General features: G+C 39.7%; 1 protein-coding gene across 1 annotated transcript; it reads left to right on the top strand.

Annotated features, from left to right (window-relative positions):
• Positions 1-1,027: 1,027 nt before the first annotated feature.
• On the top strand, positions 1,028-3,282 carry ZNF501 (zinc finger protein 501). The gene has a single exon (XM_003926420.3). The coding sequence runs from the start codon at positions 1,031-1,033 to the stop codon at positions 1,943-1,945; it is 915 nt and encodes a 304-aa protein (XP_003926469.1). The 5' UTR covers positions 1,028-1,030; the 3' UTR covers positions 1,946-3,282.
• Positions 3,283-25,274: the final 21,992 nt, after the last annotated feature.

The following is a 25,274-nucleotide window of genomic DNA, read 5'->3' as shown; positions in this document are numbered from 1 at the left end:
ACCTAGGGAAGAGGTTGCTCTGATGTGCAGCATCTGAATATTCATTCTTTAATTCTGTGTGGCTTATTTAGGGCACCAGGGTTTCAAAATTTGATGAGCATTTAATTATGATCAATTAAGTAATTTATTCTTTCTCCAGTTCTTTATTTCCCAAAGAGTGCCCTGATGACAATGATTTGGTTCCCAGACAGTTTTCTAAAGTCCAGAGAATGTGTTAACCAGCTCTATATTGAGCATAAAAATTTTTCCTTGTAAATAAGCAAAGTCACTTTATATTCTATATCATTCCCCTTATAAAGCTGATTAATATATTTCAGATTCTGAAGTATTTCGTTGGCTACAAAGGTGAGGGCTAGCTCCTGGACCATGATGCTGTAGTCAAGTTACTGTCCAATTAAAGCTTCTTCTTTGAGGACCACGTCTCTAATTTTCCTGAAAGAAAACAGCAATATCTTACTCTCTTTCCGTAGGCAGGACTTTAGTTTTCAAACCCATATGTTTCCAGTTGGACCTAGGTAGAGAACTATAGATGGTGAATGTTTTGTAGAGAAAGAGAGATCCAAAGCAACACCTGTAAAGGTGACTGAATAAGGAAGGATTGGTGAGATAGGCCTATTGAAAGTTACAGCCTGGATCACATTTGAAGTCTTAGGAGGGAAACTCTTTGATTATCACTAGTAGGCAACCTAAGGAAATTGAATTATTATTCCTCTGTTTTTTGAGTAGAGACTGTAAGTGGACAATAAGTTTCCCTAACTTAATTTTCTCAAGTCTAGGATACTTACTCCTTTCACATTTTCCAGTTATTTATGACTGTGGATGGATGCAAATCTGGATGATCCCAAGTTACCTGGGTTAGTTTTTAGTATTTGATTGTTTCAGAATCAATCATGATAGGGAATTTTATAGAATTCCTAAGACCTGTCATTACTTAATCTCTTTCTTCAGAGAGGCTGATCATCAGGGGTTCACTTTTGGAGAAATTGAGAAAGCATGCTGAACAAGGAAGAGGAAGGGAAATCCTTCAGGGATGAAGGAGAGGATAGCAATGCATGTGTGTGAGCACACACAAACAGTAACCTTTCCTAGGAGAACGGTATTACTGTGTGAATTTGGTGTTATAAGCAGCATGAATTCCAGCCAAATATCACTAAAAATGAAACATTGGAGCATTAACATGAAGAAGAAACCTTCAAAGTGTAGTGAATGTGGAAAGTTCTTTACTCAGAGATCATCTCTTACCCAGCACCAGAGGATTCACAGAGGAGAGAAGCCCTATGTATGCATTGAATGTGGAACTTGTTTCCGCAAACAGTCAAATCTTACTCAACATCTGCGAATTCATACGGGAGAGAAACCTTATAAATGTAATGAATGTGAGAAAGCCTTTCAAACAAAAGCAGTTCTTGTTCAGCATCTGAGAATTCATACTGGAGAGAAACCCTATAAATGCAGTGAATGTGGAAAAGCCTTTTGTCAGAGCCCATCCCTTATTAAACATCAGCGAATTCATACTGGAGAGAAACCTTATAAATGCACAGAATGTGGCAAAGCCTTCAGTCAGAGCGTATGCCTTACTCGGCATCAGAGGAGTCATTCTGGAGATAAACCTTTTAAGTGTAATGAATGTGGGAAAGCCTTTAATCAGAGTGCATGCCTCATGCAGCATCAGAGAATTCATTCAGGAGAGAAGCCCTACATATGCAGTCAATGTGGTAAAGCCTTCACTCAGAACTCTTCCCTTGTTGAACATGAAAGGACTCACACTGGAGAGAAACTTTATAAGTGTAGTGAGTGTGAAAAAACTTTCCGCAAACAAGCACACCTTAGTGAGCATTACAAAATTCATACTGGAGAAAAACCTCATGAATGTGTTGGATGTGGGAAATCCTTTAGGCACAGTTCAGCACTTCTTCGACATCAGAAGCTCCATGCAGGAGAGTAAAATTTGGAATATAATGAGTATGGAAAGATTTGTATGAAAGCATCTTTTTTTTCCTCCTAAATTCCTGGGACTATAAGACTCAATCTGCAGCTAGTATGAATATTTTATATTTTGAACAAGAAGTGTTGTGTCCTAATCTGGAGTTTGATGCCTTAGCTGCTGCTCAATGGGCGTAACCTTATCCCCTCTGAGCCTCAGTTTCCCTGTCCACCCAATAGAAAAATGGGGATATTTCCTAGGGTTGTGTTGAAAATAAAATGAGTTCTGTGTGACAGTTAACTGCCATTAATTAGCTGTTCTAAACGTTTATTTAAAATATTAAAATCTGATTGACAAATCAGCATCGTTGTTTGGTTCCATAATGTATTATTTCTTAAGGACATTTTGTAATTGGGTTATGATTTCATTATTAATCTACAGAAGTCTATTTAAACTGTATGTCTAGGTTTAAATAGGATGGTATAATCTAGACTGGTTTATCCTTGAGAAATTTCAGATTCAATAAGAGAAAAAAAAAGTACTGATTGAGATTTAAGTGGACATTTTGAGGTGTACTTCTGGATACCCTCAAGATCTTCATTTAGGTTTTGATACTTTTTATTACTAGGTCTAATTTGACTTTAAGCTCTAAGTTTTACTTTTGCATTAAAAGGAAAGCCTCTCTGACATTAACTAAATAAAACCTCAAGTTGTGGGACTTCTGTGTGTGTTTAGGGTTGGCAGCAGATGATTAGGAGAAGGCATAGAACAGTAGAGAGGACTGGAATACAGAGGAGAATGTAAGCATGTAGATAAGGATGTGACTGTTACTTGTTTTGAGTTCTAGGAGCAGAGCACCAAATGTAGTCTCTTAAGGGAAGATCAGGTTTGAAGATACTAAAATCCCAGGTTCCAACAAGCTATACCACTGACTAACAACTAGCCACTTGTCGAAGGAGAGAACGGTGTTTTGGGGAAGTTGATGGGTTGGAGTGCCTAATGAAAAGACTGGCTCATTAAAAGCCATAAAAAAGCAAAGAAAGGATACTTTTGATGGTGCATTAGGCAGTGCTAGGCTCTTTAATGTAAACAAGCACCTCTAATGCTAAAAGCATCCTTGCAAGAAAGGTAGGAGTTAACTATTCACATCCTATAATCAAGGAAAAAGAGTTTGACTTGCTCAAACAGGTAGTGTCAGAGTTAAATCTCAAATATGTATCTTATCAAAAGTGTAGTTCTGGTTTCTATAATACAAAAGTCACATGCAGGTAATTTCCTACCATTAAACCTTGCTATTAATGTGAGATGCCAAATTTGTCAAAACCATTCTTAAAAAGTAAAGATTTATTTTTTTTAAACTTAATGTTTGCTTATTGAAATACATTGATGAAATTAGAGAAATGAAAAAAATTAAAATTTTATACTTTCAGCAAATAGTCACCTTAGTGTATTTATTCTAGCCTTTCTTTTCTGCATAGCTCTTTTTGCTTCCCTTTTAAAAAGAATTATAATTGTACTATATTAGAGTACTATACCCTGCTTTTTAACATAACAATGTAGCAGTATGTTAGACTTTCTATAAACTTTATTTTAATGGTTGCCCAACATTTCATTGGTCTGTTCATAATTTTTTTACCTGTTCCCCATCTGTGTGATATTTATATTAATATATATTTTTTTTATAAATCAGAGAATCTGCTAATGGTGGTGCCTGTCATGGTGTGAGTTCCCATTAGTAATATTAATTTGGCAGTGAAATAGCTTTGTATATAACATTTTTACCATTTAAAAATTATTTCCTGAGGATTTTCAGAGGGCTTAATCTTTTTAATTATTATTTTATTTATTTATTTATTTGAGACAGAGTCTCTCTGTTGCCCAGGCTGGAGGGCAGTGGCACAATCTTGGCTCACTGCAACCTTTGCCTCCTGGGTTCAAGCGATTCTCCTGCCTCAGCCTCCTGAGTAGCTGGGTATACAAGCACATGCCACCATGCATGGCTACTTTTTGTATTTTTAGTAGAGACAGAGTTTCACCATGTTGGTCAGGCTGGTCTCAAACTCCGGACCTCGTGATCCTCCCACCTTGGCCTCCCAAAGTGCTGTGATTACAGGCGTAAGCCACCACACCTGGCCTTACTTATTTTTAAAATTTCATTCATCTTTATGACTTGATAATACAAGCTTATGGCTTAAAAATCTAAAAGTACAAGATGTTGAACAGTGAAAAGTCTTCCAGTCAGCCACCTGCTTGTCCCCTCATTCTGTCATAGACAACCAATTTTATGTTTGTTGTTTTTCTTACAAAGATAAGTATAATTAAGCAAATATCTTTCTCTTAAGACTGTTTTTAGAGCAGTTTTGCATGTATAGTGAAATTGAGTAGAAAGTAGAACGTTCTCATATATCCCCTGCCCCAAGAGACACATAGTCTGCCTGTTAGCATCCTCCACCAGAGTGGTGCAACCTACTTGTACACATTATCACCCAAAGTCACAGTTTACATTAGGGTGCACTCTTGATTTTGTATATTCTATGGATTTTGACATATAGAATGATATGCATGCATCCATTATAGTTTCATAAAGAGTTATTTCACTTCTCTAAAAATGCTCTGTGTTCTGCCTATCCCTCCCTCCATGCTAACCCATAGCAACCACTGATTTTTTTTTTTTTCTTTTGAGATGGAGTCTGGCTCTGTCGCCCAGGCTGGAGTGCAGTGGTGCAATCTTGGCTCACTGCAACCTCCGCCTCCTGGGTTCAAGCGATTCTCCTGCCTCAGCCTCCTGAGTTGCTGGGACTACAGGCATACGCCACCACAACTAGCTAAGTTTTTGTATTTTTAGCAAAGACGGGGTTTCACGTTGTTAGCCCAGATGGTCTCGATCTCCTGACCTCGTGATCCACCCACCTCTGCCTCCCAAACTACTGATGTTTTTACTGTCTCCATACTTTTCCTATTCCAGAATGTCATATAGTTGCAATCATTAAGTATGTAGTATTTTCAGGTTGGCTTTTTTCACTTAGTGGTATGCACTTAAGGTTCTCTCGTGTCTTTTCATGGCTGGTTGGTTAGCTCATTTCCTTTTAGTGCTGAATAATGTGCCATTGTATGGATGTACTATGTTTACCCATTCATTGACTGAAGAACACGTTGGTTGCTTCCATCTTTTGTCGCTTATAAATAAAGCTGCTGTAAATATTTGCCTTAAGTTTTTGTGTGGACATATGTTTTCAGCTCATTTTGGTAAATTACTAAGGAGTGAAATTGCTGGATTATATTGTAAGAGTATGTTTAGCTTTGTAAGAAACTGCCAGAATATCTGCAAAGTGGCTGTACCATTTTGAATTCCCAATTGTTTATATGAAGTAGAGTTCCTGTTGCTCCACATCCTTGCCAGGATTTTGTGGTATTGGTGTTTTGGATTTTAACGGTTCGTTGTTTTTTTGTTTGTTTGTTTGTTTGTTTTTTGAGACTGAGTCTCTATTGCCCAGGTTGGAGTGCAGTGGCATGATCTCGGCTCACTGCAGTTCTGCCTCCTGGGTTCAACCAATTCTTGTGCCTCAGCCTCCCAAGTAGCCAGGATTACAGGCGCCTGCCACCATGCCCAGCTAATTTTTGTATTTTTCATAGAGGCAGGGTTTTACCATGTTGGGCAGGTTGGTGTTGAACTTCTGACCTCAAGTGTTATCTGCCTGCCTCAGCCTCCCAAAATGCTGGGATTACAGGGGTCAGCCACCACACATGGTTTGTAACTGTTCTAATAGGTATGTAATGGTATTCATTGTTTTAATCTGCAGTTCACCAATAACATATGATGTTAGCATCTTTTCACGTTTGCCATCTGTATAGCTTTGGTCAGGTATCTGTTAGGGGTTTTGCCCATTTTTTAATTAAATTGCTCATTTTCTTATTATTGAATTTAATATATTTTATATATTTTGTATAACAGCCCTTTATCAAATAGGTTTTTTGCAAATATTTTCTCCCAGTCTGTGGCTTATTTTCTCAATCCTTGATTCCCTCTCTTTACTTTTTTTTTAACAAATAGTAGCATAATATATGCAGTTGTCCATTTTAATTTTTTTAAGACTAATCCAAGTCACTCGTTGTTCTGTATCAGTAAATAAAGATCTTACCCCTACCCTTGCCCAATGTGTTATTATCTTAATAGATCATTATTTAATTAGTTCTCTGTTAGTGGACATTTAATAGCTTTTATTTTTCTATTATAAACAAAACTGCATATGCAGCATCCTTGTCTTTAGGGATGCAAGATATTTAGAAGATAATTTCCTAGCCAGGCATGGTGGCTCACACCTGTAATCTCAGCACTTTGGAGGCCGAGGTGGGTGGATCATTTGAGGTCAGGAATTCCAGACCAGCCTGGCCAACATGGTGAAACTCACTTCTACTAAAAATACAAAAATAATTAGCCAGCATAGTGGTAGGCACCTGTAGTCCCAGCTACTCAGGAGGCTGAGGCAAGAGAAATCACTTGAACCTGAGAGATGAAGGTTGCAGTGAGCTGAGATTGCACCACTACACTCCATCCTGTGTCACAGAGCAGGACTATGTCTGAAAAAAAAAAAAAAAAAAGAAATATGTGCCTTGGTCGTTTTGATAGATATTGTGACCTTCCAGATGTTTAACTAGTTAATCCTCCCACTAACAGTGGATGAGAGGTATGCTCAGTAAAGTATGTAAACAATTGCTCAACAATTCTTTTGTACCAAAAAAGTTCTTTTTTAATTTCCAACTCACCCCACATTGTTGACAGAATTTCCACCCATTAGCTAGGAGGCTGAGGAAGGAGGGTCAGTCAAGCCCAGGCATTTGAGACCAGCCCCAGCAGCAGAGCAAGACCTCAAAAAAAACAAAAACCTGTTTAACCTGATGTGATTTTAATGCATTGTATGCCTGTATCAAAATATTTATTCCATACATATATACACCTACTATGTACCCACAAAAATTGAAAAATAAAAATTAAAAAAACTTCTGTTATTTGAGTAACCAACATAACACACTTGAATCCATTTGCAATGCAGTTGTCACATTTTCATCGTGATTCTGCATAGGATCAAGCAAGTGTTTTACTCCCTATGTGTTCTAACTGCAGTCGTGCCCAAGCCTTTACATACTGAAATATATACTGTTTTTGTTATAAATTACATTATTTTTAGGACTTTTTCATATTAAGTTAGGAGATTTATTGATTTTTTAAAGTGTGTATATATAGGTAGTTTATATTTCCTAGGAGTTTCATTTTAGGGTAGTAAAGGTGGTATAAAAATATCTGTGTAGGCTGGCGGCAGTGGTGCATACCTGTAATTCCAGTGCTTTGGGTGGCTGAGGCAGGAGATCACTTGAGTGCAGGAGTTCTAGTGATCTTGCCACTGCACTAGAGCCTGGGTGGCAGTGAGACTCGGTCTCAAAAATGCTGTGTAATATGAGGACATTGGTTTTGAGGGGGCTTACTGAAAGCTTCATGGCATATATTAGAAAATGTGCTATCATGAGACTTGAGTTTGACCCTTAGAAGTATGGCCTTAGATAAAGTACTGAACCTTGCCCCCTTTTATCCATAAAATGGAAATGAGATACTATTAATAATACTCCAGGACTTCTGTAAAAAATGCACAATAATAACATTTGAGATGGATCATAGATATATACATAAAATCCAGGACCATAAAGCTTCTAGATTAAATTTTAGAACATTATTTTTGCAAACATTAGGTAGGCAAAGATTTATTGAACAGGAGAAAGCATTAGCCATAAAATAAGCTGATCATATTTCCATAAAACCAATAAATTAATGAAAATGAAGAATATTCTGTCACTAAGAGAAACCTTTAAGAAAATTAACAGACAAGCCACAGGCTGGGGAAAATATTTATAATAGATATATTAACAAGGGATTTGTATCCATAATTTATAAACAGCTCCTACTAAGGCCTAGGATTTTGGCCTCTTGAGTACCGGACATCGGTTGCCCTATCCTTGAGAATGACATCACGAAGGTCCTAGTAGGATCTTTGTGGCCTTTGGAAGTGGGGTGTCCTTCTCAGTGCATATCAGTAAGTCATGATGTCAGTATGACTTTTTTTTTTTTGAGATGGAGTTTCAAGAAATAAATGAAATATGTGCCTTGTTGCCCAGGCTGGAGTGCAATGGTGCAATCTCGGCTCACCGCAAACTCCGCCTCCCGAGTTCAAGCAGTTCTCCTGCCACAGCCTCCCAAGTAGCTGGGGATTACAGGCATGCACCACCATGCCTGGCTAATGTTGTTTTTTTTAGTGGAGACGGGATTTCTCTATGTTGGTCAGGCTGGTCTCAAACTCCCAACTTCAGGTGATCCGCCTGCCTTGGCCTCCCAAAGTGCTGGGATTGCAGGCGTAAGCCACCGTGCCCAGCATCAGTGTGACTTATTACTGGTAATAACTTTGATCATGCAGTTAAGGTGACATTTGCCTAGTTTCTCCACTGTAATGTTACTAGTTATTCTTTTGTACTTAGTGAGTTGTGGGGAGATACTTTGAGAGTATGCATATATTCTGGTTTTGAGCATGATTTTGGCCACTAATTTTCACATCCTTTCGTGAATCTTGCCAACAGCACTTATGTATTAGTTTCCTATGGCTGCTATAAAAAATTATCACAAACTTGGGGGGCTTAGAACAACAGGCTGTCCAACCAGGTTAAAGGTTGAAAAGAAACTTTTAAAACTTTTTTTAGACTGAGTCTTCCTCTGTTGCCAGGGTGGAGTGCAACGGCATGATCTAGCCCACTGCAACTTCAGCCTCCCAGGTTCAAGCGATTCTCCTGCCTCAGCCTCCCAAGTAGCTGGGATTATAGGTGCCTGCCACCTTGCCCAGCTAATCTTTGTATTTTTAGTAGAGATGGGGTTTCTACTAAATGTTGGCCAGGCTGGTCTTGAAGTCCCGACCTCATGATCCGCCCACCTCGGCCTCCCAAAGTGCTGGGATTACAGGAGTGAGCCACCTTGCCCGGCTGAAAAGAAACTTTATAATGAGTAGATCAAGCTTGTCTTAATCCATTTTTTGTTTTGAATACCTGAAACTGGGTAATTTATTTTAAAAGAGGAGTTTATTTTTGACACAGGGTCTTGTTCTGTTGCCTGGGCTGTAGTTCAATGGTGCAAACATGGCTCACTGCAGCCTTGACCTTGATCACTCAAGTGATCCTTCCACTTCAGCCTCCCAAGTAGCCGGGACCACAGGCACACATCACCATGCCTGGCTAATGCTTTCATTTTTGTAGAGATAGGATCTTATTATTTTGCCCAGGCTGTTCTCAAACTCCTGGCTCCAGCAATACTCCTGCCTTAGCCCCACAAAGTGCTATTATTGCAGGTGTGAGTCGCCACACCTGGCCTTAGGGATTTACTCTTACAGTTTTGGATGCTAAGAAGTCCAAGATAGAGGAACCACATCTGGTGAGGGTCTTCTTGCTGGTGGAGACTCTGGAATCTTGAGGCAGTGTATCATATGGTGAGTTATCATGTGATTATGCTAGTTCAGGTCTCTCTCTTCTTCCGCTTATAAAGCCGCCAACCCCACTCCTATGATAGACCACTAATCCACTAACGTATTAATCCATGAATGAATTAATCGATTCATGAGAGCAGAACCTTCATGACCTAATCACCTCTTACAGGCCACATTGGGGATTAAGTTTCAACATGATTTTGGGAGGGACAAATATTCAAACCATAGCGTTAAATCCCTGGTCTCCCCCAACTCACGACTTTCTCACAGAACCTCGTAACTCCAAAGTCTTAACAACCAGCATCAACTCAAAAGTCCAAAGTCCAGAGTCTCATCTATGAGCCTATAAAATCAAAACAAGTTATCTACTTCCAAGATACATCAGAGGTACAGGCAAAAGACAAGATATTCCCATTTTAAAAGGGTGAAATAAGCAAAAAGAAAGGAGTAACAGGCCCTAAGGAAGCCTGAAACCCAGGAGGCAGATATTAATTTTTTTTGCGGTGGAGTCTCACTCTAATGCCCAGGCTGGAGGGCAGTGGTGCTGTGTCGGCTCACTGCAACCTCCACCTCCAGGGTTCAAGCTATTCTGCTGCTGCTGCCTCAGCCTCTGGAGTAGCTGGGACTACAGGCATGTGCCAGCAACACCCAGCTAATTTTTGTATTTTTAGTAGAGATAGGGTTTCACCATGTTGGCCAGGCTGGTCTCAAACTCCTGACTTCAAGTGATCCTCCCACCTCAGCCTCCCAAAGTGCTGGGATTACAGTCATGAGCCACCATGCCTAGCCAAATCTTATAGCGAGAGAGTAGTTTCTTTTACTTCCATGTGCTTCCTCCTGGACACAGTAGGGCAGGAATTGGGCCTCCAAAGCCTCAGGCAGCCCCACCCCTATGGCATTGCTGGGTGCCTCCCACATGGTTACTCTTAGAGGATGGAGTCTGGTGCCTGCAGCTTTCCGCAGCAGGTGCTGCATAATGCCGTGATTCTACAGCTCTTGGTTAGTGGTTCTGTTCCCAAGGCTCCAGTATGCATGGCCCTAGTGAGGACTCTCAGTAGTGGCCTTGCTTCCACAGCTCCATTATGCATTGCCCTGGTTGGGACTTTCTGCAGCAGGTCCAGCCCCACATCTCTGCTTGGTCTTGCTCTACTGGGGAGGGGGTGGGGGTATAGAGGGGTTCTCTATGGTGGCTCCACACCTGCAACAAGTCTCTACCTGGGCAGCCATCCTTTGAAATTTCAGTGGAGGCTGGCAAATGTCCAGAGATTTTTTTATTTTCTGCAAGCCTGCAGAATTAGCAGCAGGTGAACACCACCAAAATTTACTATTCGTACTCTGGAGCTTCAGATACTTGTTCAACATTGCTTAGAAGCAGCATGAGGGAACAGGCCTCTTCTTTCTTCTCTGAGCCTCTCTTCTCCAACTCCAAACTCACCTTAGCAAAATAGATCTTGCAGTTAACAGGACCCACTGTTCTTAGGAAGCAGTTTCCCTAAGAATGCTAAGCACATCTCAGGTGCCACCATGTCTTGGTCTTTGTTTTTCATCACAAGATGTGCTTCCTGGCTGATAGCTTTTATGTCTACATTGCTACAAATATCACCTGCAGTAAAGACTTCACCAATATGATGTGTTTCAAGATTTAAGATCTTTTAAACAGTTTTCATAGTCCTTGTTTAAATTTTCATCTTTTTATTTTTTGAGACAGTCTTGCCCTGTCATCCAGGCTGGAGTGCAGTGGTGTGATCTTGGCTCCCTGTAACCCCTGCCTCCTGGGTTCAAGCAAATTCTTGTGCCTCAGCCTCCCAAATAGCTGGGATTACAGGTGAGAGCCACTGTGCTTAGCTAACTTTTGTATTTTCAGTAGAGACAGAGTTAAATGTTGGCTAGGCTGGTCTCAAACTCCTGGCCTCAAGCAATCACCCCACCTCAGCCTCCCAAAGTGCTGGGATTATAGGTGTGAGCCACTGTACCTGGCCCATTTCATTTTTTATCACAGTTCTAATAGAATAGTCTTCCAAGTTTTTTCTTGCTGTCATTTATACCCAAGGTACAGTACAGTAAGATATTTTGAGAGTGAGATAAACCACATTCACATAACTTTTATTATAGTATATTATTATAATTCTTCTATATTATTATTGTTGTTAATCTCTACTGTGCCTAATTTATAAATTAAACTTTACCACAGGTATGTACGTATAGGAAAAAACATACTACATATAAAGTTTGGTATTACCTGTGGTTTCAGGCATCCACCAGAGGTCTCGGAATGTATTCCCCATGGATAAGGGAGGACTACTATAGTCTTTATCAGTGGTTCTGAAACGTGAGTGAATATCAGAACCACCTGGCTGGCTTGTTACAGTGATTACTGGACCCTACACACAGTTTTTGATTCAGTAGGCAAGGACCAAGAATTTAATTTTTAGGTTTCTAGGGGGTTCTGCTGCTGGTGGTACAGAGTCTACACATGAAACCAACTGGTCTATAAAAGGAAATTAGAGACAACACTGTCATTCATTTTAACTATATTTATTGTGCACTTAGAATGCCAGATACTCTTCTGGTATTGAGGATACAGTGGTGAAAAACACAAAGTCCTGCTTTCAAAATTCCCACATCCAGATACTAAGACGTATTAAAATTTATAGTAATTAAAACAGTATAGTTTGGTACAATAATACATATAGCAATGATACAAATTAGGAGAAAAAAAACCCCCTGGCTTATACAACAAGTGAGTATACATTAAAGACAGTATTGCAGAATGGCTTGAAGATTACTTTGAGTCATTTAGAGAGAGCCTATTTCAGGTCTCCCAAGCTCACCCACGTACATCACTTTTGAGTGTTCTTTATAGGTACTTAAAACTTTAAAAAGATAAATGTGGCACCAAATTTGTAAGATACTTTGAAATTCCTAATTTCAGATGGATGTGGCTGGTAAGGATCTTAACAAGCCCCCAGTTTGGGCTGACTTTTACTAATGAGGAAAATTGTTAGGATTAAACAGGGTCTTGAGGAATCACCTGAAAAAGCTCAGACTTTACAGTGTTTCCCTCCCTTCCCTCTCCCAGCACCTGGGGAAATCTCTATGTAGACACCCTTTCGAGTAAATGAGAAACACATAATTCTAGGACAACTGATTATTTGAGAAAGAAACATACACTCAAATAAATTCCAGATAGAACAAAACTTAATAAAAAGAATGTGGGTAGAGAATATGAGTAATTTTTTTTTTTAATTTAGAGACAGTTCTTGCTCTGTTGCCCAGGCTGGAGTGCAGTGGTGCAATCATAGCTCACTGCAGCTTTGAACTCCTGGGCCCAAGCCTTCCTGAGCGGCTGGGACTACAGGTGCATGCCTCTACACCAGGCTATTTTTTTTTTCTTTTTTCAGAGATGGGGTTATTACTTTGTTGCCCAGGCTGATTTTAAGCTCCTGGCTTCAAGCAATTCTCCTATCTTGGCTTCCCAAAGTGCTGGGATTACAAGCATGAGGCACTGTGCCTGGCCCGGGTGATTCTTTGTCTGATATAGAGGTTGGGAAACAGAACAACAAAAGACTGATAAATTACATAACTTACAAATTAGTAAGAAAAATATGAACATACTAATGGAAAAAATTAAACAAATTTAAAAATATATAAAATAGTGTAAATGTATGAAAAATGGTTAAGACACCCTGGTAGATAAAGAAAATGCCAATTAAATTTATGGAACACCATTGTCAATACATCATACTGACAAAAATTAAAAGCAGTGCCAACACAAGGCTGTTGCACCATTAATCATGGATGAGGTGAAGTGAACTTGTATAGAGATGGTAAATGAATAAAATGATAAAAACCACTCTAGAAAGCAGTTTGAAAGTAAACATCAGTAGCTGTAAAAATAGTCAAATATTTTGATCCAAGAATTTTCTTTCCAGCAATTAATTCTAAGGAAATCATCAGAAACACCAGAGAAATACACTCAAGAGATGTCAATATAACCAAGTTTTGAGGTAGGAGAATAGGGTCTGGAGCCGATTCATGCTGATTTCCTAGAACTGAATCAAAAGGAAAACCCGCCTCTCCACATCCAAGTAACAAAAGAATCAGATGTTACTCCCTTTGCAATATCCCACCTTTTCTGCACTGCAGATGGAAAATGAAAAGTCCCTCTGACTGGTCCCCTCTTGCAACCAGTCAGACTGGTCATGGGCCAAGTTTTCATTTTCATAGGAGCATAACTTTATAACTTTGGCCTCTGCCTTTCTGCAAACAATCAGACTGGTAATGGGCCACTACTTCATTTACATAGGGTGTAAGATCAAGTAACCAATGGGAAACCTCTACAGGGTATTTAAACCCCAGAAAACTCTGTAACCAGCTCCGCTTGAGGTATTTGCCCAAGCCTGCTCTCATTGTGGAGTGAGCTTTCATTTCAATAAATCTGTACTTTTCTTTCATTGTTTTGTGCATTTTGTCAAATGCTTTGTTCAAAATGCCAAGAACTTAGACATCATCCACTGGTGACATATGTTGGTGAGCCAGCCAGGTAACAAGCCCAAAGTTTGGGATTTATTTTTCTTCTTTTTCTCTTTTCCTCTCTGTTACATACAGGAACACTTTCCTCTCCCTCTCTTTTTCTCTCTCCAACTCCCAGCCCTCAGTGGACAGCACCCAAGCACAGAGGCAACTGCAGGTTTCTGGCCCTGCAGTGAAACTGAAAGGCTTCTATGTGGAAGTGCCTGACCACCACTGCCTGGTTCAGGTGAATGACCTGAGTCATTTCCCTTTTTCAGTCTTCAGTGGCCATTACTTAGTAGCTCCTTGGTAATTGAGAGCAACTAGCTAGGGACACTCTCTGGTGTTACCTGAAGGCCAAGGAGTGAATGGGATAGCTGCCTTGCCCAGAATTGGGAAGGATTCTTTTCTATCTTTTCTGGGTATAGTCCCTGATCCCTACGTGTAACCCAGTTGGCAGCAGCAGCTCATCCAGGGCAAACTCACACGTCTTATAGGTGATTTAAACCTTCTTTTCTTATGCTATCTATAAAATTAATCTACAGTGGTAAAAGATAATGTCTTTTAGGTGTTTTGACCTCTTTTCTCCTATTTGATCTATTCTACTGGCTAAGGACAAAAAAAAAAAAAAAAAAAAAAAAAAAACCCACCAGCCTCCAGTTCCTATCATTAAAGTTCATGGCTATCACTGTAGTGGAATGGGAAGCACGGGAAAGCATGGCTTTATCAAATTATAAAAACGCTACAAGTCAGAGCAGCACACCTGGGGAGTGAGGAGGTGCAGTGGAGAGAGTGAGCCCTGAACTGACAGATATACAGCGTGGCTGGAATGGTGAGTGAGCCGACAGGCGAGTGAAGGGCACAGCCCTGATTACCTCGGCTGCTGGAATTATTTCTCTTCTGTATGAAGATGAACCACAGCTTAAAGAATTTGCACTACACAAATTGAATGCAGTTGTTAATGACTTCTGGGCAGAAATTTCTGAGTCTGTAGACAAAATAGAGGTTTTATGCAAAGATGAAAGTTTCCAAAGTTGGCAGTAAGCAAAAAAAAACAAGCTACAGGCATCACACTGCCTGACTTCAAACTATACTACAAGGCTACATTAATCAAAACAGCATGGTACTGGTACCAAAACAGAGATATAGACCAATGGAACAGAACAGAGGCCTCAGAAAGATGCCACACAACTACAACCATCTGATCTTTGACAAATCTGACAAAAACACACAATGGGGAAAGGATGCCCTATTTAATAAATGGTGTTGGGAATACTGGATAGCCATATGCAGAAAGCTGAAACTGGATCCCTTCCTTACACTATATACAAAAATTAACTTTAGACGGATTAAAGATTTAAACCTGAGGCCTAACACTATAAAAACTCCAGAAGAAAACCTAGGCAATACCATTCAGGACATAGGCATGGGCAAGGACTTCATGACTAAAACACCAAGAGCAATGACAACAGAAGCCAAAATAGACAAATGGGATCTAATTAAACTTAAGAGCTTCTGCACAGCAAAAGAAACTATCAATAGAGTGAACTGGCAACCAGCAGAATGGGAAAAATTTTTTGCAATCTACCCATCTGACAAAAGGCTACTATCCAGAATCTACAGAGAACTTAAACAAATTTACAAGAAAAAAAAAAACCATTAAAAAGTGGGCAAAGGATATGAACAGACACTTTTCAAAAGAAGACATTTATGCAGCCAACAAACATGAAAAAAAGCTCATCATCACTGGCCATTAGAGAAATGCAAATCAAAACCACACTGAAATACCACCTCACACGAGTTAGAATGGTGATCATTAAAAAATCAGGAGACAACAGATGCTGGAGAGGATGTGGAGAAACAGGAATGCTTTTACGCTGTTAGTGGGAGTATAAATTAATTCAACCATTGTGTGTTGGGTACCAGCCCCAACCCTGTTTGTGGGTGCCCTGAGCCCCGGCAGTGACGAGAGATTAAGATAGGAAATAAAGACAAAGACACAGAAATAGAGTTACAGTGTGGGTCCAGGGGACCAACATAAAGTGCAAGAACCACATTGGCGCTGAGTTCTGGTTTCCACAGGTTTTTATTAGGTGCACACACTCATTGAGGGGTGGACAGCAGGGGGGTTATTGGAGGAGGCCTTGAAACTATTGTGGGGCAAGGTAGCCGGGGGCAAATCATTAGAATACAATCAAACAGGTGGTTCTTCTAAGAGAAGCTAATCTAGTAAGCCAAGTTTTACCACTTACCATTATTGATTTGCAGCTGCACCAGAACACAGCAGGTGGTGCACCACTAGGTCTGACCACACGCAGTGCATCAAGGGCTTTTATCTCCTGAGAACTGTGGACATAGGGCAACCAAGATTACCCCATATTCTGAGAACACAGGCAGAGCAGGAGGTGTTCTGCCATGTCCGCCCCTAAGGCCTTCCTGCCTTGGCAGCTCCCATCTGCAAAGACCCTCCTGGATCTTGTGAGCAGAGGTTGCTGACCTTTCCTGGGTGCTTACACAAGCCCTCTTTACAAGACTCCTGTGCAGACCCCATGTTGGAAAGGAGTTGTTGGGACCAAGGCAGTGTTTTCCTGCCTTGCAACCACACTGTGGATGTGCCGCTGTTAATGGGGTGCCCTCAGATGGTCTAACTTTAGGCTTCCCATTACCGCTTTTGCTCGTGCTTTTATAAGCTACAAGCTGTTCTCTTTTGTTCTGTGCTTTTCATTTACTATTATTTATTTCAGGGTATAAACTTCAGTGTACTGCAAACTTTATAAGCTAATAAGCAAATCAAACTTACATTTGTTTAATTAGTAATAGTAGAGAGAGCATATGTCTGCCTCTGGCCATCTGGGCCCACAATTGTGGAAGATAGTGTGGCGATTCCTCAAGGATCTAGAAATAGAAATACCATTTGACCTAGCAATCCCATTACTGGGTATAAACCCAGAGGATTATAAATGATTCTGTTATAAAGACACATGCACACGTATGTTTAGTGCAGCACTGTTCACAATAGCAAAGACATGAAACCAACCCAAATGCCCATCAGACTGGATAATGAAAATGTGGCACATATACACCATGGAATACTATGCAGCCATAAAAAAGGATGAGTTCATATCCTTTACAGGGACATAGGTGAAGCTGGAAACCATCATTCTCAGCAAACTGACACAAGAACAGAAAACCAGACACTGCATATTCTCACTCATAAGTGGGAGTTGAACAATGATAACACACAGGCACAGGGAGGGGAACATCACACACCAGAGCCTGGGCGGTGGGGGGCTAGGGGAGGAATAGCAGGGGGTGGGGAGATTGGGGAGGGATAGCATTAGGAGAAATACCTAATGTAGATGATAGGGCAATGGATGCAACAAACCACTACCGTGGCACGTGTATACTTATGTAACAAACCTGTAGATCTGTACACGTATCCCAGAACTTAAAGTATAATAAATATTTCATCATTTCAAAATAAATAAATAGAAACTTAAAAAAAAAAGATTACATTTCTTTAGTGTTGTAAAATATTATGTAAGGATGACTCCTGAACTCCTTAAGATTGGTTACTTAAATAGGATAAGGTCCGTTGAAATATTAAGTCAGAAGTGAATAAAATACAGGTATCTTCACTTCCTATTAAAAAAAATGCTAGAAGTTGAGGCCTTCATCAGGACAGAAGGAAAGCTCCTAGGAAGCCATAGTTTCTGGAGGGAAGACATACAAAGCAGCACTGGTACTACCTAAGGTCAGAGACGGCTGACACTCTAAGACTGAGCCCCCAAGGGGGACTCCCCAGAGGATCCAACTCCAGATTTTGACCTCTCCAAAGGGACGCCCTTTGCAGAGATTCTGAGGTCTCGTACTAAGCCCTCCTTAGAATTTTCTCTTGCAGTTGCAATACTGTTTGGCCGCAATATTGTTTGGAATCTGGAGTTTGCTGTTGAATGGTAAAGTGGGATGGAGTTGCATGTATCCGGGCTTTTATGCTGCTGTTTTAAGCAGGGTTGGACCTGGCTGTATGTGATTTTCTCCTTTGGTGCTCTTTGGCCCTGGTGTTCTTTGGAATCTGGGGGAGGTTTGGCCTTTAAAAATCAAAAAGCCATGAAAACCAATTTACCCAAAATTTTGGCTCACAGCCTCCATTGGATTACCTATTGCGGCAAACAAAGTGTAACCATGTAAAGCTGGTAAGTTTGTATTACTATCTCATGGCTTGAGTTATAAGGTAAAAGCTATTGGATCTTTGTTTCTGTGTATGTACACTTATATGTTATGTCTGCCAAATTGGCTTATAAGTAAAGAGTACTCATAAATTAAGTAAGTCTAAGCAATTTTCAAGTTCATTTGACTTAAGTATAACTTTACTAAACAAGCAGGCTTTAAAATTATTGGTAAAATAAAAATAGAAATGCCTTTAGAGTTGTCAGCATATATTTTTGTCTAGGTTTTACGTTTGCCTCTGCTAGATATTTTGAGGTGTGTTTGGCATAGAAGGTTATAAAACTATAAACCTAGCCAAAACAAAATGTTCTTTCTGCAGATTTTTTTTTTTTATTGGAGTAACTCTTATTGGTTTGGTGAAAACAGCTGAATCTTCTGAGTTATTGGTAAAAATGCCTACGTAGTTAAGGTTCTTATTTTGGTGAACACCTGATATTCACATATTATGAAATGGTTAACAAGGAAATGACTCACTTTAAATGATGGTGTCTAATATCTCAGTTTTCAGAAGTAATCTAAATGGTTAAAAATGAAATAATTGAGTACATGTAAATGGGATAAATGTTTTAGATAAACTGTGTAATTTAAAATGTCAAAATTATTTTTGATGCTCATTGAGTATCTGGGTCATTTCCAATTAAGAAAGTAAAAAGGATCAGATGCCACTCCCTTTGCAATGCCCCGCCTTTTCTGCACTTCAATGAAAAATGAAAGTATCTCTAATTGGTCCCCTCCTGCAACCAATCATACTGGTTGTGGGCCAAGTCTTGATTTGCATAGGAGTATAACTTTGTAACTTTACTTCAGCCTCTGACTGGTCCCTTTCAGCAATCATTCTGCAATCAGACTGTTCATGGGCCACTACTTCGTCTACATAGGGTGTAGATCAAGTAGCCAATAGGAAACCTCTACAGGGTATTTAAACAATTGGTTACTTGATGTGCACCCTATGTAAATGAAAGGATTGTATTATTGGGAAATGTTTCTAGAAATTGTGGAATCATTCTTTTTTTTTTTTTTTTTTGAGACGGAGTCTCGCTCTTGTTACCCAGGCTGGAGTGCAATGGCACGATCTCTGCTCACCGCAACCTCTGCCTCCTGGGTTCAGGCAATTCTCCTGCCTCAGCCTCCTGTGTAGCTGGGATTACAGGCATGGGCCACCATGCCCAGCTAATTTTTGTATTTTTAGTAGAGACAGGGTTTCACCATGTTGACCAGGATGATCTCGATCTCTTGACCTCATGATCCACCCGCCTCGGCCTCCCAAAGTGCTGGGATTATAGGCGTGAGACACCGCTCCCGGCCTGTGGAATCATTCTTATCTATAAAATGCTCTTATCGGATAGTTCAGGATTTCCTGCTTTTTAGGGTTTCACTAAAATTTAAGGTCACTAAGGAATTCTAGTTGACACATAATTATATACAAAATGTGCCAAAAGTTTGTGTTATTAGAGAAAAGGAAAAAATTTGTCTAATTCAGAAGTTACCTAAAGTTAGTTCAAATTACAGATTTGAAAAGGTCATTTATGAAAGAATGTAGAAAGGAACCAGTAAGTAGGGGAGAACGATGTGGAAGAAGTTATGTATATGAAGATGTATTTTTGGTAAGGAGGGTTATAAAGAAAACTTAGTAATTTTGTATGAGAAAGAATCATGTATGGCAAAGTTTTTTTGGCCAAAAGTAAAATGACTGGTTATTTAAAAGAAAAAGAAAATCTGAGACTGAACAGAAAGCACAGGCATGTCATGGATAATCTGTGTAAGTCATATGTAATTTTTCCTTCGTGTCTGTCTTCATGCACATATACAGAAAATAGGAAGCTGAAAAAGTTTAGGTATAAAATATTCTTAAAACCTGATAGATAATTGGAAAAATTTGGCTAATTAACATTTTCATAGCTAAAACTTAGTCTTGATTGAAGTAAAATAAGAAATTTTGTAAAGAAATGCATTGGCAGTTTAGCAATTGTTTTTTAATATAGTTACACATGAAGCTAGATTTCGTGTGGGGCCAAATTTCACATACATGGTTACATTGCTTCACACTATGTTTACTGTTTTGCATGGATAGTGCTGGCACTGGGGTAATTACTGGTTAGTGAATTTGATTGCATAGGATGTATGGTGATATTGGTGGACTTGAGGATACTGAGTTATGTATCAGGAAGAAAATATTAATCATGAGTTTTTTAAGGCCTTGGGTGATGCTATAGCCTCCTGGTTGGACTGAGTAGGAAAAATTTAGGGTTGGTTTCTGTTCGTTTTTGTTTCTGATTTCATGTTTGCTGTTTGTTCCGTGGATTTTGCTTGTTTGCATTTACAGGTAGTGCTGGACTTAAGACCACAGTCGGGACCGCTGAACGGTCGTAACACAATTTGGTCGTAAGTTGAGTAGGCTATATGTACAGTTGAAATGGTGCACGCGGAGATGGTAGTGCTGCCGGAAGCTGGTCCGCACTATCGTACGCCCAGCTGGGCATTGTTTGCGCTGCCAGACGCGGAGCAGTCGTGGCTAGTGATTGTGGTCGTGAAGTCGAATGGCCGTAAGTTGCATAGGTTATATGTCGATCAATACCTGTATATAAAACTATTGATGTTTCTGTTTCTAATGGAAAGCTTTTATTTGGTTCTATGATTTGTTCTATTTATCTAAAGTTCCTAAGCTACTTTGGTCTAGCCTCCAAAAATTGACAAGAGGACACAAGCCATTTAAAATTTGGTTGGTTTTGTTTACCTCTAAGGATCTAGAGAAGTACAAGAGCTTTAAGGTTTCTGGCAAAAAATAATAATAATAATAATAAATGACAAATTCTGAACAGAAAGAGTACATTATATATTCTGTTATTTGGAAAAAGTAGGTGAGAATAAAAATGTTTGCATGGTGCTTGTTTTCAGGATGACTCAATTGAATCAATACTTTGGGTTGGTTTCAGATATTTTCCTTTCATGAAGAAAAAGTGCAATGGGTACAGTTTTAATTTTAATGTTCAGGAAACACTAGCTTTACCCGTAAGGAAATTGATTAGAATTTCTCTCAAGGTAATTTAGTTGTGTTTACTACTCTTTAAATTAAAGTGACATTCACTTGAATTAAGTAGTAATTTTTAAAAAGGTGAGACTTTGTAGTGATTTTTTTTTTTTAAGACAGAGTCTTGCTCTGTCGCCAGGTGCCAGCCTGGAGTGCAGTGGCATCATCTCGGCTCACTGCAACCTCAGCGTCCTGGGTTCAAGCAATTCTCCTGCCTCAGCCTCCCGAGTAGCTGGGACTACAGGCGTGCACCACCACATCCAGCTAGTTTTTGTTTTTTTTTTCAGTAGAGACGGCGTTTCACCATGTTGGCCAGGATGGTCTCAATCTCTTGACCTTGTAATCTGTCCACCTGGGCCTCCCAAAGCGCTGGAATTACAGGTGTGAGCCACCGCACCCAGCCTGTAGTGATTTTTGATCTCAAGCTGTCCATCAGTGATGGGACTTCATGTGTGTACTTGAAAACAAAATATGGCCGGGTGCAGTGGCTCAAGCCTGTAATCCCAGCACTTTGGGAGGCCGAGGCGGGTGGATCACGAGGTCAAGAGATTGAGACCATCCCGGTCAACATGGTGAAACCCCATCTCTACTAAAAATACAAAAAATTAGCTGGGCATGGTTGGCGCATGCCTGTAATCCCAGCTACTCAGGAGGCTGAGGCAGGAGAATTGCCTGAACCCAGGAGGCGGAGGTTGCGGTGAGCCATTGCACTCCAGCCTGGGTAACAAGAGTGAAACTCCGTCTCAAAAACAAAACAAAACAAAACAAAACAAAACAAAACAAAAAATATGTGCAGGTGTTACAATAGTCTGAAAATGTTGGTGGTGAAAGTTACCTAATCAGTTGTCAGTGTATCCAGAAAACAATCTTGTAAATGTGTAATGGTGTGCTTTTTAAAGAAACTGCAAATAAACTGTGAGCTTGTTTTTACTTTGTCTTTGCTTTGTTGCACAGTATTTAAGTGTAAAGAGATTATTCTCATATTGAATTTCCAAAACTGATACTTGTGCTTATCATTTTTTAATGATGAAAAGTTAGTTGTCTTACTTCAGTGAGTTTGTCACAGGACTTATATTTTTGATGCTTTTGGTCACAGTTCTGTCACTAGAATACTATTAATAGCAAGTAGACATATGCAATGAGTAACCTAACTACTTTAATACAGCAGGCAGTAATTCCTAAACCAAATCACAGCGTTTTAATTTGTAACATGTTAGAGAAAACGACGAGACCTTGTATAGTATAAGTATCCTCTTAACCAATGCTTGTGCACCAACCCCTGCTAAATTTTGAGCACTGACACCAGTCAAAGCCTTGTTTTCAAACATGGGAGAAGGTGACACTCAAAATGCTTTTGTGAGTCACAAGTCTAAAAATTAAACTATTCAATCCCCCTAGGCCCAGGGACTGCACCGGAAGAGGCAGGCACATGAGACTGTAAGGGGTAATTTTGAGAGATTAAGATTAGTTCAGGGATTTTCTATAAATTAAACATTAATATAAAAAGAACACTGAGCCGGGCGCAGTGGCTCAAGCCTGTAATCCCAGCACTTTGGGAGGCCGAGGCGGGTGGATCACGAGGTCGAGAGATCGAGAGCATCCCGGTCAACGTGGTGAAACCCCGTCTCTACTAAAAATACAAAAAATTAGCTGGGCATGGTGGCACGTGCCTGTAATCTCAGCTACTCAGGAGGCTGAGGCAGGAGAATTACCTGAACCCAGGAGGCGGAGGTTGCGGTGAGCCGAGATCGCGCCATTGCATTCCAGCCTGGGTAACAAGAGCGAAACTCCGTCTCAAAAAAAAAAAAAAGAACACTGATGCAAGACCAGTATCTGGGCCCATGTGTTACAATAGCAGGGTTTTCTTGGAGCATTGTTCTGCTGTTTAAAAGAAAATTGTAGAATGTTATAAAAAATTTATGGAAATCTTACCTTATGGTCAAAGTGATCCAAATTAGATAGGTTTGTAAGGTTTTATTAAAAACTTACATTAATAATATACCATACAAAGGTAAGCATTCACATTAATAATATACCATACAAAGGTAAGCTCTGGTTTTCTTTTTTTTTTTTTTGGAGACGGAGTTTCGCTCTTGTTACTCAGGCTGGAGTGCAATGGCGCGATCTCGGCTCACCGCAACCTCCGCCTCCTGGGTTCAGGCAATTCTCCTGCCTCAGCTTCCTGAGTAGCTGGGATTACAGGCACGCGCCACCATGCCCAGCTAATTTTTTGTATTTTTAGTAGAGACGGGGTTTCACTATGTTGACCGGGATGGTCTCGATCTCTTGACCTCGTGATCCACCCGCCTCGGCCTCCCAAAGTGCTGGGATTACAGGCTTGAGCCACCGCGCCCGGCCTGGTTTTCTCTCTTGAACAAAATGTTTGTGTAGTATTAAGAGATAAAATATTTTACCTTTTGAGTAAACTGCATGGAGAAAATGGAGGGGAAGAGACAGATTTAGTTGGCCTTATGCTGTCTTTCTTAAGTGTTAGGTTAACTGAGATTTTCTCTCTAGCAAAGAGTAAATGTTTTTGCATTATAATTTTGGCTACCTAAATGACAATTTTTTTTTTACTAGAAATATAATGGTTTACGTAAATGACAATTAAACTTATGATCCTATTTTGTAGTATTGAGTACATGAAATCTTTGAAATCTGACAGACTTTCCAATGAAAAAATTTCAAGTTCTAAGTTCAGTCTTTTTGACCTTAAACTAACTTTTTGGCCGGGCGCGGTGGCTCAAGCCTGTAATCCCAGCACTTTGGGAGGCCGAGGCGGGTGGATCATGAGGTCAAGAGATCGAGACCATCCTGGTCAACATGGTGAAAACCCGTCTCTACTAAAGATACAAAAAATTAGCTGGGCATGGTGGCACGTGTCTGTAATCCCAGCTACTCAGGAGGCTAAGGCAGGAGAATTGCTTGAACCCAGGAGGCGGAGGTTGCGGTGAGCCGAGATCGCGCCATTGCACTCCAGCCTGGGTAACGAGTGAAACTCCGTCTCAAAAAAAAAAAAAAAAAAAAAAAAAAAAACTAACTTTTTGGATTTTAGCCACCCTGAAGTCCAAGTGACATATTAGGCTTATTTGTAATATTAGAATTATAAAGGAAAGATTGTCAAGTCTGAGGTGGTGTTTAGCTTCCTTTGAGTTATATTGATACAGATTTTTTGTTAATATGTGTTCGAAGATTGATGAGATTTCTAAAATTCTGATATGTCTTAATACCTGTTATAATTATGATTATGTTAAATTGTTATATGCCACAGAAATAACCGAACTTCTGTCAACTGTGTCTTCATATGGATGTGTTAAGCCTTTTGTCATTCATAATTGATGTTTTGCTTTGATCTTTCTCAAAAAAAAAAAAAAAAGTGACTTGTAATCAATCAGTTACAGTCCAAGGCTTACTTCTTTGGAGGAGTTCCTGAGAAGAACTCTTGAATGCAGGTTTCTGGTAACTCTCGAGTGTGCCATTGGATTAGGCAGAAAACTTCCAAGGCGCTAAATGAAAGGCTGATGTGTTCATAAAGATGATTATGAAGTAGAGCAGGAGTTAACTACATAGACTGAAATGAACTAATGGAAGACAGAAATAATTTGTATGGCTTTTGTTGTTTGAAATATTGCTAATTTTTTTTTTCAGAGTCTGAATATCTTTTTCTTTTGAGCTATTTATAGTCTTGAACTATACTTTAAGTATATTGAGTATACTTTTGTAAACAAATAGAATTTGAGTCATATTTATAATTTCTCCAGAATTTGTAAACTATTTATGAATATTCTTAATTCATGGTAATATATTTGTATCAAGTTAGTAACCACGTTTTCTTTTGTAATAAATAGGACACAATTGAAGAAACCAGTTACTTTCTCAGGACTTTGACCGAAATGGCCTTGTAAAATGTTCCAGCAAAGCCAATCTAGGAGCGTCTACATGGACAATTATTCTTGTTGCACTTTGTGTGGGTAATCAGGCCAGATATATGGGACTGAATCTTGTTTTGAAGTTAGATTGGTTCTACTGTGATTTGTCTTTAGTGGAAGTGGCAGACTGGAGACAG

The sequence above is a fragment of the Saimiri boliviensis genome, chromosome 8, assembly GCF_048565385.1.
Source record: "Saimiri boliviensis isolate mSaiBol1 chromosome 8, mSaiBol1.pri, whole genome shotgun sequence".
Lineage (NCBI taxonomy): Eukaryota > Metazoa > Chordata > Mammalia > Primates > Cebidae > Saimiri > Saimiri boliviensis.
This window is presented reverse-complemented; position numbering and strand designations above follow the sequence as displayed.